The following is a 12994-nucleotide window of genomic DNA, read 5'->3' on the forward strand; positions in this document are numbered from 1 at the left end:
TCTTCCCAAAGGACTATTTAAAAATCACAACTTTTGCAGGAAGATAGGGTGAGGACTGGGCTGCAGGTTTCGGGGATGTGTTGGAAGCCATGCCAGAGGAAAGAGGCCTTTTTAGGACTTCCACTTAGCAATGCCAGGTAGGCAATGCCCAATGGATGGCCTACAAAACCTTCCCTAGAGCAATGTTTCTTGAACTGCAGGTCATGCCTCATTAGTGGGTCATGTAACCAACTAAAATTTTAAAAACATGTAAATTAGACTAAAGCAAAATAGAGTAGAAAATATCAGAGTGCATGGCAAGGAGAAGGTCATGTAATGTCTAGTCACACTCTGGTTCATTTTATATGTGTGTATGTATGTTTCTCTGTGTGTGTGTGTCTGTGTGTGTGCGTGGTAGAGAGAGAGAGAGATCTGTTTCGGTACACCAAGTCCCAATGTAAAATATATTCTTACTGCAGGTCATAGTTTAAAAACTTGAAAGCCATTGCCCTGGAAAAATACATGGCGATGCACATGTCTCAATGTTGGCTTCCAACAGCTTGCTCTATTTTGTGACAAATTTATAAACAAAAGGAAAAGGAATTCTTCCAAATGTGAACTGTCACCTTCTAACTCTAAATTTAAACTGCCCCTAAATTATTCTAAATTCTACTTTTTCTTCTCTGAAAAATACTTATATTGAATCACTCTTTTCAATGCAAGCTCGAGGCAAAATAGAAAATGGGTCAAGTTTGTCTTTCTTTCCTGGGGGCACTTCCTACCCCTTTAAAGCACCCCCACTAATGTCTGTACTTTCTTTCCTTTTCCTTTTTTCAAAGCATCTTCTCATGAAAGACTGATAAATGCATTAAACAACAATATAAATGACTGATAATGCTTTAATATACCCCATTCCCAAAGGATTTACATTTTAGCCAAATATGAAACCTCACACCCCATAAAAGAATCTTGTAGAATTTAGCTGCAGGGGGGAGGAAAAGAGAATTTTGGAGAGAAGAGTGCTTTCGTAGCACTCTTAAAATCCTACCTGTGGCTGTCTATATTCTCTTCATAATGTTTCCTTTTTGACATGTAAATGATATGCATAATTTCTTCCCCTGTGGATTTGTGAAATACAACTTCAGCTGTTTTTTAAATAGATATTTATGAAACTGTCTTATCATAAATCTTTGAGAGGAAATATCTTTTGTCTAACTCAACTTTGTATTCATCTTACACCCAACTTACTGTCTAGCAAATTTAAGTCCTCAATTAGTAGTACTTATGACTGTTTATTATAGAATTGCACCGCTCTATAACATATGTGGTGATATTGTTTCCCCAATGTCAAACTAGGAAAAAGCACAACTGCTTGCTTTTATGCTGAATATCAGATAGTATTATGTAAAATCTCCAGACACTGGTCATAAAACCACAATAATAATGATTTTAAAAGAACACTAATTTATTGAGTATGAAATGTATGCCAGGCTCCCAGTCCTAGATATTGTGCCTACATGGTCTCATTTCTTCCTTGCAAAACCTCATCAATGGTGAAAGTATTGTTATGCCCTCCATACCCCCTATACCATGAACACCACAGGTGCAATTTTACAGATGGGAAAACTAAGTCTAGAAATTAACATCCTGCCTACAAAGACACAATTATTAAGTAAGTCATAGCAAACAGAGCTTTAACTCGAAGTGAGTCCTTCTGCCTGCAAAGGTCATCATGCTTTCCTCACTTTTACATTTCTTAATGTTGTACCTAAAATCATCGCTTTCTGTTTCATTTCAGATACCTTACTGGCCGTCTGAAGGACAAAGCTGTGAGTATTAAGAACACCAGGAAGTTTTCTTCGTTTTGGTTTTTCATGAAAAACGCTTCATCACAGAGTGGTTACATACCCAGAAAATACCTGGCCTGACCGTGCTAACTCAACGCATTCTGCTTGTCCTCTGCGTTTAGTATCTATCTCCACTTTCAGCCCTCTTTAAATGGAGAGATAAAGTTCAAGAGAGTAAAGAGCTGGATTTGTCAACACTCTTAACCGCCTGGTGGTAGTATTCTATCAACTTCTTTGGATCTGTTCAGATAACTTTTGTTTCCCTGTACAAATCGCAGTGCTTAATAAAGACTGCCATGAAAAGCACTGTCTCCCATTTGCACACAAGTTTCACATTCCCTGGTCTATCTACACAGTTTTCAACAACCACCCTTTACATTAAAAGTCGGCTTTGTATTGTCCTTCTCTCAAAGAATTTTAAATCCCCTCCAAAAATCCTAGGTGTTCAGAAGCCACAGATCTTTAGCAGCTATGTCTACCCCCATGACAGTAAAAGGAAGAAATTGATTTTGCAACAGATATACTGAGAAATCAAATCCAGGATTCACCTTTGCTCTTAAAACAGAGAATGAAACCACTGACTACCAAATGTGCTTTGGTAGCTACTCTTGGATTCCGAACTTCAATATCACTTTCCCGTATTAATTCAGTCTTAAGTTTCAGGAAATAAAATAATTACGTAGTTAAACAGAGATCCTTATACAAACATGTACTGTGTTTACAATGTACCAATCCATTAAAATCAATGACATAGATTATGAGAACTAAAACCTGAGCCAAGTAGACTAGCACTCACCATTTGCCCAATCCCCATCCAATGACAGTAAACATCCTATTGGAATCTGCTCCGAAAACAAAGGCTTTACCAACCTAATGTTAAGGTAAACAGGTAGTAAATACCTATTTGACACTAGTAGCCAGTGGTATCATTTTCATTCTTTAGGGTCTAAACACAACTAAATGCTGGCATTTTTTTCTTTTAAATTGGCACCATTATAATAGAGCTTTTTACTTGGTAATTTTTAAAAAAGTTCACAAGGTGCTGGTTCACAATGACTTAAGTTTTCTAGCCATAAACCAGCTGAGTTAAAGAGAGTAATTAAAGACATTCTACTATTCAGAAAAAAAAATTTTTCCTATAGTTTACATGAAATGCCACCCCCCCAAACTAAGAGCTACATAGAATAAAAGCCCCATCAAGTTAAGCTGTGACAGTCCTGAAGTCAAGGTCATAAGATTCTTCTACTCTGTAAATCATACAAATAAGAAAAGTAAGGAAAACGTATTTTCAACACCAAGAATATATTAATTAGGAACGGAGTTAGGTCTCTCTTGAAAGGGGGATTTAAGTTGTAATAGCTGAAGACATACCTTAAGTTCTCTGAAGAAGATACTACTCCTGGCCCACTCAACAATAGAGAAGAGGGTTTGATCAGCCATTTTGCACATAAGCCCAAACGTGCTCAGCTTTTCGTGCTTGCTTCGGTTAGCTTGTTCTTGCTGCAAATAGGCCATGATTTTAGCCTGGACTTGAGGCTCATCTGGCTCACACTTCAGAAGTTCCAGTATCAGATGTGGGATGCTTGCCGGGGAGCTTGTCTGGTAACTATCCATGTAGGAATAGCCCATTATCGACTCTGGTGAGCTGGTGTAGGGATCTGGGTACTCGGACTTGATGGCCCGGCTAGGAAAGTGACTGTATGTTTGGTAACCTTGCAGGCTGCCATGAGGTGGCATTGTCATGCTAATGGGGGATGTTACAAAGGGACTTCTGTCATAGTCCGTAGGAGGCAAGGCAGCATGGTTCAGAGGTAGGCCTTTGGAGGCAGAATGGATGTTCTGAATGGCAGAAGAGATGGTGAGCTCAGAGGGCATTGCTTGAATCACCTGAGACATGGCTTCTAGCTTAAGTCCATTGGCTCGGATGAGGGCTTTTTTCTGTTGCTTTAGGGCCCTGTCTCTCTTGTACATTGGCCCAAATTTATTCCTTCCCCCGCGCATTCGGTCAGCCCTTACCGCTGTGGGGAAATAAAAAAAAGGAGTAAGGGTATAAATAAGATGCAAATTATTAGCATTCTCTACATCTCCAGCTATCGAGAAATGTTGAAAATTGACCAGAAGTGTTAGGTATGTGATTGTTTTCATTACAATAGCCCATAAAGATTCCTCCCCCTCAAAAAGCCATTTTTGAATTCTTTTCTCTTTAAGTGTTTGTCATCAAAAAAGTATTTTGGATGCATAGGGTCATATTAACCCTTTGGTAGACAGTGAGGATTTCATAATTTTTGCTACACACAGGGGACACTACAGATTGCTAAGAAAGAGTATCAGTTTCTATTATGCCAGTTATGTCAGAATTCTCTTTACGGAAACCCGAACTACTGAGAGGAAAAAATAAAAAATCAACCCATTTCTGGATTGAATTGTGAATATTTTCCCTTAGAATATCTTCATCCCTCAAAGCCATTTTGACTAATTAGCTGCAAAAGGGTTGGGCACATTCTCTTCCTGGAAAATCATTTTCACCTGGACTTGATGAGCACACATCAGATAACCACCAGTTGTTTTTAATTTAAGAACTGGACATAATTAAAGCAAATTCATTTCAGAAGCTGTGAAGACAGTCTACCATCACAGTGCTGTGTGGACTCTGGGACCATGTCAAATAAGTGAGTTAGCAGTGGTCTCCAAGCCCATAGTGGCCAATGGCAATTAGAAACCAGCGACCTCTGACAGTTTCTGACATGTTGAAATTGCTGGAGGTTGTTTTTGAGCTTTTGATTTTAGGATTAATACAGCATTAAACATTTATTGTGAACACTAGGTATCTAGAATATTGTGCAAGTTTTTCATCTGGATGATAATTTATTGAATATTCCACTTTTTCATATCACTGTTAAAGAAGTATGGTTATGCCCCACGAGTGACTTAGTAATACTTTTTAAGGTAAAGAAATGCAACCTTTTCTTTTCATTAAAAAAAGAGAGAGAAATCAAATGACATCATATGAAGCCACAACATTTACTTGTGTGTGTGTGTGTGTGTGTGTGTTTTGGTTTGTTTTTTTAAGTAGGCTCCATGCCCAACGTGGGGTTTGAACTCATGACCCCCGAGATCAAGTGTCACATGCTCTACTGACAGGCAGCCAGGCGTCCCACAACATTTACTCTTTGACATTTTGAGTCTCATATGACAGTATGCATCTCCCACAGTATTTGCTGTTTGGAAAATAATAAAGTGATTGGTAATATAGAAGTTAGTGAGCATTTCTTTCTTGATCTTTCTCCATCTCTTAATAGCAATACAGAGGGGCACCTGGGTGGCTCAGTTGGTTAAGCCTCTGCCTTCAGATTCCTGAGGTCCTGGAATTGAGCTCCAGGGTGGCTCTCTGCTCAGCAGGGAGTCTGCTTCTCCCTCTCCCCCTCCCCCCATTCATGCTTGCGCTCTCTCTCTCTCTCTCTGAAATAAATAAAATCTTAAAAAATAAGTAAAATAAAAGCAATACAGAGTTAACAGTTCTAATGATAACCAAAGTGGCTACTTCTATTGGGAAAAAAATCTATTAGCAATTTAGCAGATTTATTTGAAATCTTTTGAGTATTTCTATCAAGTCTGAGTGCCACATCACAGGAAAGCTCCACACACAACTAGCCTGTGCCTCATTGATCAACTAAAATGCACTCTTGAATCTGGCACATAACAGTGACACATATCCCTTATTATTACTTTATTTGCACTATAGTTAAATCTGTGGAAAGTCAGTAGGCTGGAGGCTAAGAAACAGCAACACACCAAAATAGTCCATGAACTACAGACAATATTTACAGCGACCACATATTAACTTTCCTCCCTGCCAATCTGTACATTGTAAATACCAGTTCTACTCTCACAACGTAAAGTCTAACATGGCTTTTGGGGAACCACTATCTTATTCCTGTCAAACCAATGCTACTGATTTAATAGTTCATTATATTTCATGTTTTCTACTTTTCAACTTCATTTCACAGCCTTCGTCATCCTAAAAAAAAAGAAACGTGCTTTCCCACACAATCAAAATTGATACTCTACAGAGAAACCCCACTGCACAATAAAAGGCTTTAACTCTTGCTCAGGAGCCATGAAATTAATAGTAACAATTGTGACAAGTAAACAATTTAAAAGATTACAATCAGACTTTTACTAGAGCATCCGATTTGAAAACTTAAAAGTATTTTTTTTTTAATTTTTGCAAATGTTTAAAACTTGTTCTCAGTTGAATCACATTAGTCTTGTTTTCATCTAACCTGGCCTTTTTAGTGTCAAATCCATCTGCTCTCCAAACCAAAAAAAAACAGTGGGGGGAAACTCTGATATTTAAATTTTTTCCTAGTAGATGTCACCAGTGTTTAAATGATATACTCAGACGTCTCTGCTGACAAAACATAAAAAAGTTCTTACATTATTGTCCATGGTGTTAAAAGACTAGGAAAAGAATGTTATATTCTAAGTACAATGTTATTTTAAATCTTATGTCCTTGGAGAGTTTTAACAGGCAGTAGTCTTTGGAAGAAACTTACCTTCTAGCTTCATTCCAACACTTAGACATTTTTGAAATCGACAGTAAGGACAACGTTTTCTCTGTGTTTTATCAATTTGGCAGTTCTGGTTTTCTATACATGTGTACCTTTTATTATTTTGGACTGTTCGCTTAAAAAATCCCTACAAGACAGAGAAAATAGTGAGGCATATTAAAAATCTAACACCCATCTCTTCCATTGTTTCATTTTAAGGAAATCACCAATAAATCTTTTCATTGAACCAATGAGCCCTTCCGTGGTTTTGTGGTTTGTTTCACATTTTAACAAGATCCACACTCCAAAACAGCACCGGGCCAAAGTGGAGATTTTTCTAGCACTTGAGTTCTATTCCTAGAATTATATCAAATCTCGGGGAGATTTGGATACACTCCATTTCATCTCAACAGTCAGAGAAAAATACATTCTATATTGACTAGTATTAAAACACACACACACACACACACACACACACACACACACACACATCTGTTTTCTTATTAATCTCATATTCTAGGTAAGGTACTCATGGAGATCTTCACTGTTTGTAAGCAGTCTGATAGAATTTTAGTGGCAAACTATTGTAAAATAACAGTGGAAAACAGAATAGCAAAACACCCCAGATTTTTTTTTTTCAAATGTCAGCACTCGATAGTTAAGAGCAAAAGGATTTAAAGAGTAAAATGGGTAAGTGTTCATAATTCCATTGGAATACATTCAAGTTGGGGAACTCTGTTAAAAAAAAAAAAGGTAAAACTAATGGAAAAGAAAATTATGTGAGGCAGAGAGCTGAATTTTAGCAATGTTTTTCTTATACTGCACCAAAAAGAATTAATGAAAAACAAATTTTGTAGCTTCATAATACAATAACAGCTTTACCAGGATAGTATATTCTTTATGTTTATCCTACTAGCCATAAAGTGAAACAATCTTACTTTGTTATAGAGAATGAAAGGATTTTCCTGCCAGTGGTTTAAGTATTTGTAACTGAGCTTTCTCCTTTAAAAAATGTTGAAAAATAGCAAGTATCAAGTTGGCTGGGAATATATTAAAAAGGTCTGAGATAAATTCTTGATGTAGGGTTGAGATTATTAGGAACAATAAAGTACATTTTACATATTAAAACTTCTTGCATTTAAATAGGTCATATAATGTATTTATGAAAGCTATGCTTACTATAAACTGAGATGTGGTTTCTTATTCTTTATGATATAAATTTCAAAAAATCTTAAGAATTGTTTTTGGAATAAATAAGGATCAAATCACACAGTTGAGAATTTAGACTTTTACCTGTGGATAAAAAATGTTTAGACTTGCAGCACAGAATAGTCTGAAGTTAAAATATATTTGCAAAATACTTTGTCATGTTCCCTCTCAAGAACAACGATGCTTTAAATATATATAATTCAAGCAAAATCAATATTTAGGACTGTTAGAAATAGAAATCTTTCTACAGATACATCACTTTACTACAATAAAATATTTTAAAGCCACGAGACTGGCAAAGTTTTCTAAACAGCATAAATTTTTTTTTGCCTTTGGGATTAAATCAAACACATATTTCAAAGAATCGTCTCCCTAAGACTAACTCTCTCATTTTTAATTGAGTCCAAAAAAGCCTAAATTTAGCTTTAAAAAGCAATCCAATGGTTTATTTTGGTTTTGAACCTTGTATTTGTCAGGTAGCAATGTGTAAGCAAACCTTGCAGCTTTCACAGGTGAGTAGCCCATAGTGGTATCCAGACACTTTATCTCCACACACAGGGCAGAGCTCTTCAAGATCTTCATCATAGGAGTAATTCACCATTTTAAACTGAGACACTGAAACAAAAGAAATGTATATACATAGCTAATTAACTCACTCAGTAGGTTTTAATCCTCCAGTGAGAAGCATTTTGGTAACTGGTGGGCAAATATCACAGGTAAAATATAAAATATATTTTTTTATCCAGATGTAGTGAAAAACTATTTTTATACAATGAAAGTAAAAGATCTTTTGGACTCAGCGAGCACGCACTTCCTATTTTTTAACTGAAAAAGAATTTCAACTTGTTTTAAGAATTTTAAACTTACCACTGTTGAACACATAGCTCATAACTGCAAGGCAGCAAATCAGAATAGAAACATGAATTGCAGAAATAACAATTTAGAACTTTAAACCTCCTAAAGTTAAGATTCAAAAATGTCACCTTTGCCTAGGAGAGAGAAACAAGCACACACAGTCTCCCACTCTTGAACTAAGTTTTCTGCAAGTACACCTCGCGCAGCAGGAGAGCAACTCCGACTTGCAAACACTTGACGGAGAGCCTGAAGCCCCAGAAACCTGCTTCTCAGCAGCAGCCCCACTTGAACCACAGCCTGCTGCTCCCTACATTCAAATCTGTTAGATTAATTGAAACATTCAGCTCCATAATCGACAGGACTCCTGTTCTGGATACTTTCATCTCTTCACACTTGAAAATCTCCTGTAAAAATAGAGAAGGAAAAGAGAGAGGACGCCGGGCAGAGAGGAAAAGATACACACGAGGGTTTGGTTTCGTCGCAAAGTATTAAAGTCCTGTGATAAACTTCACATGTTTCCGATAATCAGTGCAAAATATAAACACCTCCGGATCGCCCTGTTAAAGTTAAACAGAAATCAGGCCGTGGCTCCGCGCGGTTCACTGCGGGGATCGAGTAATCGCCTTCCGCCGCAGCTCTGCGAAGGCGCCTTTGCAGCCAAAAGATGGATAAGTATGCACAGGAAGGACAGTGGCCGGGAGATAATACCTGATCTAATCCCTTCCCGAGACTCACCCAGGGTCAGGTGTCGGAGGGCGGACACAGCGGGTACCTGCGGTAAGGGGCAGGTCCGCGCAGCCCGGCACCCTAACCCTCCCGGGCACCTTCCTGTGAAAGACCGGGGTACACTCGCCTCTCGCCCCTTGCTCGGCTACACACAGGCGCACTAACGCAGAGTCGAGTTTAAGTTAATCAGTGGCACTTGAAGGGGGCGGGGCGGGGGGGGCGGGGAACCGATGGCCGCACAGAAGTTTCCTCTGATTTGTTTACCAAAAAGGAAAGAGAGAAATAGCCCCCACCGCATCCCCAAAGTTCCCGGCCACTCCATCACCATAATGTGGCCTCTTCGACAATGACTCGTTCTTTTCCTTATTCTTTTTAAAATAAAGTTCTTTTTTTCTTTATGGATTCTGCAGGCCTCCGGAAAGGGCCGTGGGGAGGTGAGGTCACTTGCACCACTTCGAGGCTGAGGGCCGAGCACAGACCCGCTAAGTTTGAGCCATCTCTTCCCGAGCCACAGAGCCCTGGTCTGGGGCTTAAACCCGAGTGAGTTAGCCAGAGTTTGGAGATAGGGGGTGGGGTCCCCGTGAAAGATGTTCCCGTAGAGGCAGGCGCTTGGGCTCCGTAAAACAGAAGTAAAGAGATACTGAGCGCAGTCCTCCCAGCGGTGCCAGCCCTAAGAGGTCCGCGCTCGGGTTTTGGGAAGTTGGGGGTTTGGGGGAACTTAGGGTTCGAGAAGTTCGTTTATAGCCCCATCTCTCCCCAAACTTAAACTACTGCTTTGTGGCGTGTTTTAGGGACGGGAAAAACTGTACTTTATTGTTTTTACTCTCCCAAAAAAGTGAAGTCTAAACTTCGCACCTAAGAGGCACAGCGAGGCAAACGTTTTGCAGGATTCGGTGCCCGCCTCGGGGATCCAACCCCAAAAGGAGGAGTTAAGGGTGGGGACCCTCTTGGACAGAGTCCGTGTGGGTAGACAGTTGCCGCTGTGCAAGACCGAGGCATCTTTCAGTTTCCCAGGTGCTGTACCCAAGTAGGCATTTGAAGAAGGGAATCCATTAGGGCAAAGAAGTCCCTGTCTTAAGAAAGTGAAGAGGACGGTGGGGCCTTGTAAAGCTAGGACAGCAGAGAGGCACGCAGAGAAATTCCCCCTAAGTTGGACGCGCTATGCTGTCCCGAAACCCAATGGCGGGTCCCCTTTCTGATCGGATTAGGGCGACTAGGGCGTGTCCCCGGCCGAGACCAGAGCAAGCATGGTAATGGGGTCCCATCCCCAGGGACTGCCCTCGAGGTGTAGGCCGCGTGGCCTAGGGGAAAATCGTGCCCTGGCCCTTTCCATGGTGTTTTCGAACCCGGAGTGAGCGAGCGGCCGGCGACTTCTGAGCCCTGGACACAACGGAGGGCAAACTTCCTGCTTTGGGGCAGTAGGTCCTGTCAAAAACGCCCCTCCCGAACTTTACAGAGAAAGTATTACAGTGGCATTTCCCTCCCATTTCCCCCCACCCCCTGAACCCTTATTCTTGCCTCCCCTACTTCTTGATCCAGCGTTTCTCTGAGCGTCTTTTCCCGAGTGTCAGAAACGCGCTGCGCCGGAACGAGCAGCAGGAACTTTCCTTTTGCACCCAAGATCGCGCTGGCCTCAAGGGTGCCCAAAGGGTTGTCCCTCTCCGCAGCTCAGGCGGAGGGTTCCCAGATCCGGCTCCCGGCGTCCGGGTCCCCCACGTCCCCACTTCCCGGGAATCCCAGGTGAGGGCTAGAATGCCTCTTTGGGCCAACCGGGTTCCTCCAGTAGTCAACCCTCAAGTTAGTCTCAGGGGCCGCAGCACCCAGGGGACTTCCACAGCCCTTCCTGGAGGGTTGGAGAGTCCCCAGGATCACAGTGGGGTAAGCGACCCAAAGGCGTAACGCACGTCTTGCCGCCACCCCCTGTCCCCCAGCCCAGCCGGGCGTCGTCAGGGTCCCCGGGGCCGAGCACTGCAGGCGCGCCGCCTATCCCGCACAGCAGCGTGTAGCAACCCCAAACTCTGGTCGGACTCTACTCTCAACACCTCCCCGGCCCTTTCAAGTTCGCTCAAGGGGATGGCAGGAAGCGTTCCGGGATCACAGGCCCGCCTACCCGCACATCCTGCGCGCTGGAAGGGGCGAGAATGGAAGAGCACCGGTGACTTTTCCTAGCATTGTTCCCTCCCCGGCCCAGAGCAACTGCGGTAAACTTCTGAAGGGCTCATACAGCCAGATCTAGAGCCGCTGTTTTGGAATGCGGCAAAAATATTGCCAGCAGAGTTTGCTTTTTTTGTTGTCACCAATCAAGAGCTGGGAAAACAAATAGGACTTCCATACTCCCGGTTCTCGAACTGAAGCAGAGGCATTAACCTAAACCGCTGCCCCCCACCCTCAACTAACTCGGCAATACCCGCGCAGAAGATGGGGTTGGAGTAACTTTGGATCTCTTCAGTTGTGCTTGCAGTTCTGAAGTTGTCCAAATTATAGCCGGCGCCCAGTGTCCGCATGGGCGTTTGGGGGGGCCCACATGCATTCTAACGCCGCTAGGACAAGCTTTTCCGGGGTCATCTTCTCTTTCTGTAGTTAACTTTGCTAGGCAGGGTGTTTTTCCTCCACACAAGAGCACTGATTAAAGTTCCCACCGATTCAGTGACTGAGAACCTGCTCCGGTTTCCAGTGAGGCATTCCATTTCTTAGAATGATCTTATTATTCTGAAGTATCTGTAGCCTGAAGACAACCCCCCCCCCCCCCCCGGGTTGCCATAGATCTCGAAGTCTCTCTTTTCTTAATTAGAAGCGGCCAATTAGGCATTGCTTGGAAAACCTCCGCCCCACATTGTTCAAGAGCCATAAACTTTTATGCCTGTCCCTGGGGTGGGGGCCTGCCGCCCGCGCGCAGCCCCACAGCCCGGCGGCCGCGAGAGCCCAGCGGGGTAGTTCCAGAACCCGCGAGGGGTGGGCGGCTGAAGCCCTCAGGGCGAGCCCGGGGGTGGCGTGGCCGCGGGAGCCCGAGCGCCGCGCAGCGCCTCCTTACCTTGCATGTTTTCCGGCATCTGCCCCTGTTCCCCATGCGATCGAGCCAGTCCCAGGGCTTCCGTCTCCACTTTGGGCAGCATGACAAGGCGGCCGCGGGCGGGGATAGGGGGTCCGTGTCCGTCCGGAAGCCCAGCACCTGGACACGGGGCAGCACAGATTCAACTCCGGCGGAAAAAAAGGAAGGGCGACTGGGGTGCCAGCTCACCCACCCGCTCGCAGGAGCGTGCCTCCGCCTCCTCCCGGGGCCGCGGGTCAGGACCCCTGAGCCCGGTCCACTCTCGCAACTCCGGAGCCGCCCCCAAGCCGCTGGGAGGAGATGGCCGGCTACGAGATGCGGTGAAGACTGCGTCCGGGCGCCTTGGTTTGGCTCGGCGAGGGCGGAGGCGGCGGCGGTGGCGAGGGCGCAGCTGCCTGGGGCGCGGATCCGAGTGCGGCCGAGCTGCGGGCGGGCAGCGGAGACGGCGGCCAAGCCGCTGGTGCTGCCGCCGCGGCGGTGCCGCTGCCGCTGCCGCTGCCGCTGCCGCTGCTCCCGGACGGCTCGGGCGACTTCTACCCCTCCCTCCACCCGCCCTCTGGCTCAGGATCGCCAGGGGTCTCTCTCTCTCTCTCTCTCTTCCTCTCGCCTCACTTCTCCTCTCCGCCCCTTCCCCGTCTGTGCTTCCCTCTCGCTCACTATCACAAGTGTGGAGTTGTGAAGTTCCAGGCTCCCTCTCCTGCCTCGTTTACTCCTCCCGCGTGTCCGAGAGCAGTCCTTCCAGCCCCGAGGGTGACGGTGCTGGCAAGGAAAGGGGGAAG

General features: G+C 43.9%; 1 protein-coding gene across 2 annotated transcripts in view; it reads right to left on the reverse strand.

Moving 5' to 3' along the window:
• The window catches only part of NR5A2 (nuclear receptor subfamily 5 group A member 2), a 119365-nt gene extending 107038 nt beyond the window's left edge, over positions 1 to 12327 (reverse strand). Inside the window, exons 1-4 of one of the 2 annotated variants that reach the window (XM_028120279.2) lie at positions 12198 to 12327; positions 8082 to 8200; positions 6383 to 6524; positions 3198 to 3844 (exon numbers count right to left, since the gene is read on the reverse strand). In XM_028120279.2, the coding sequence (XP_027976080.1) occupies positions 3198 to 3844; positions 6383 to 6524; positions 8082 to 8200; positions 12198 to 12279 (990 nt within the window). In that variant the 5' untranslated portion in view covers positions 12280 to 12327. Of the gene's footprint in view, positions 1 to 3197; positions 3845 to 6382; positions 6525 to 8081; positions 8201 to 12197 lie in introns of those variants that run through there. The other variant, XM_088016664.1, reaches the window with a different exon arrangement.
• Positions 12328 to 12994: the final 667 nt, after the last annotated feature.

This window comes from Eumetopias jubatus, unplaced genomic scaffold, assembly GCF_037043125.1.
Source record: "Eumetopias jubatus isolate StellerSeaLion01/CBP00866 unplaced genomic scaffold, mEumJub1_p1.0 scaffold_12, whole genome shotgun sequence".
NCBI classification, from domain to species: Eukaryota; Metazoa; Chordata; class Mammalia; order Carnivora; family Otariidae; genus Eumetopias; species Eumetopias jubatus.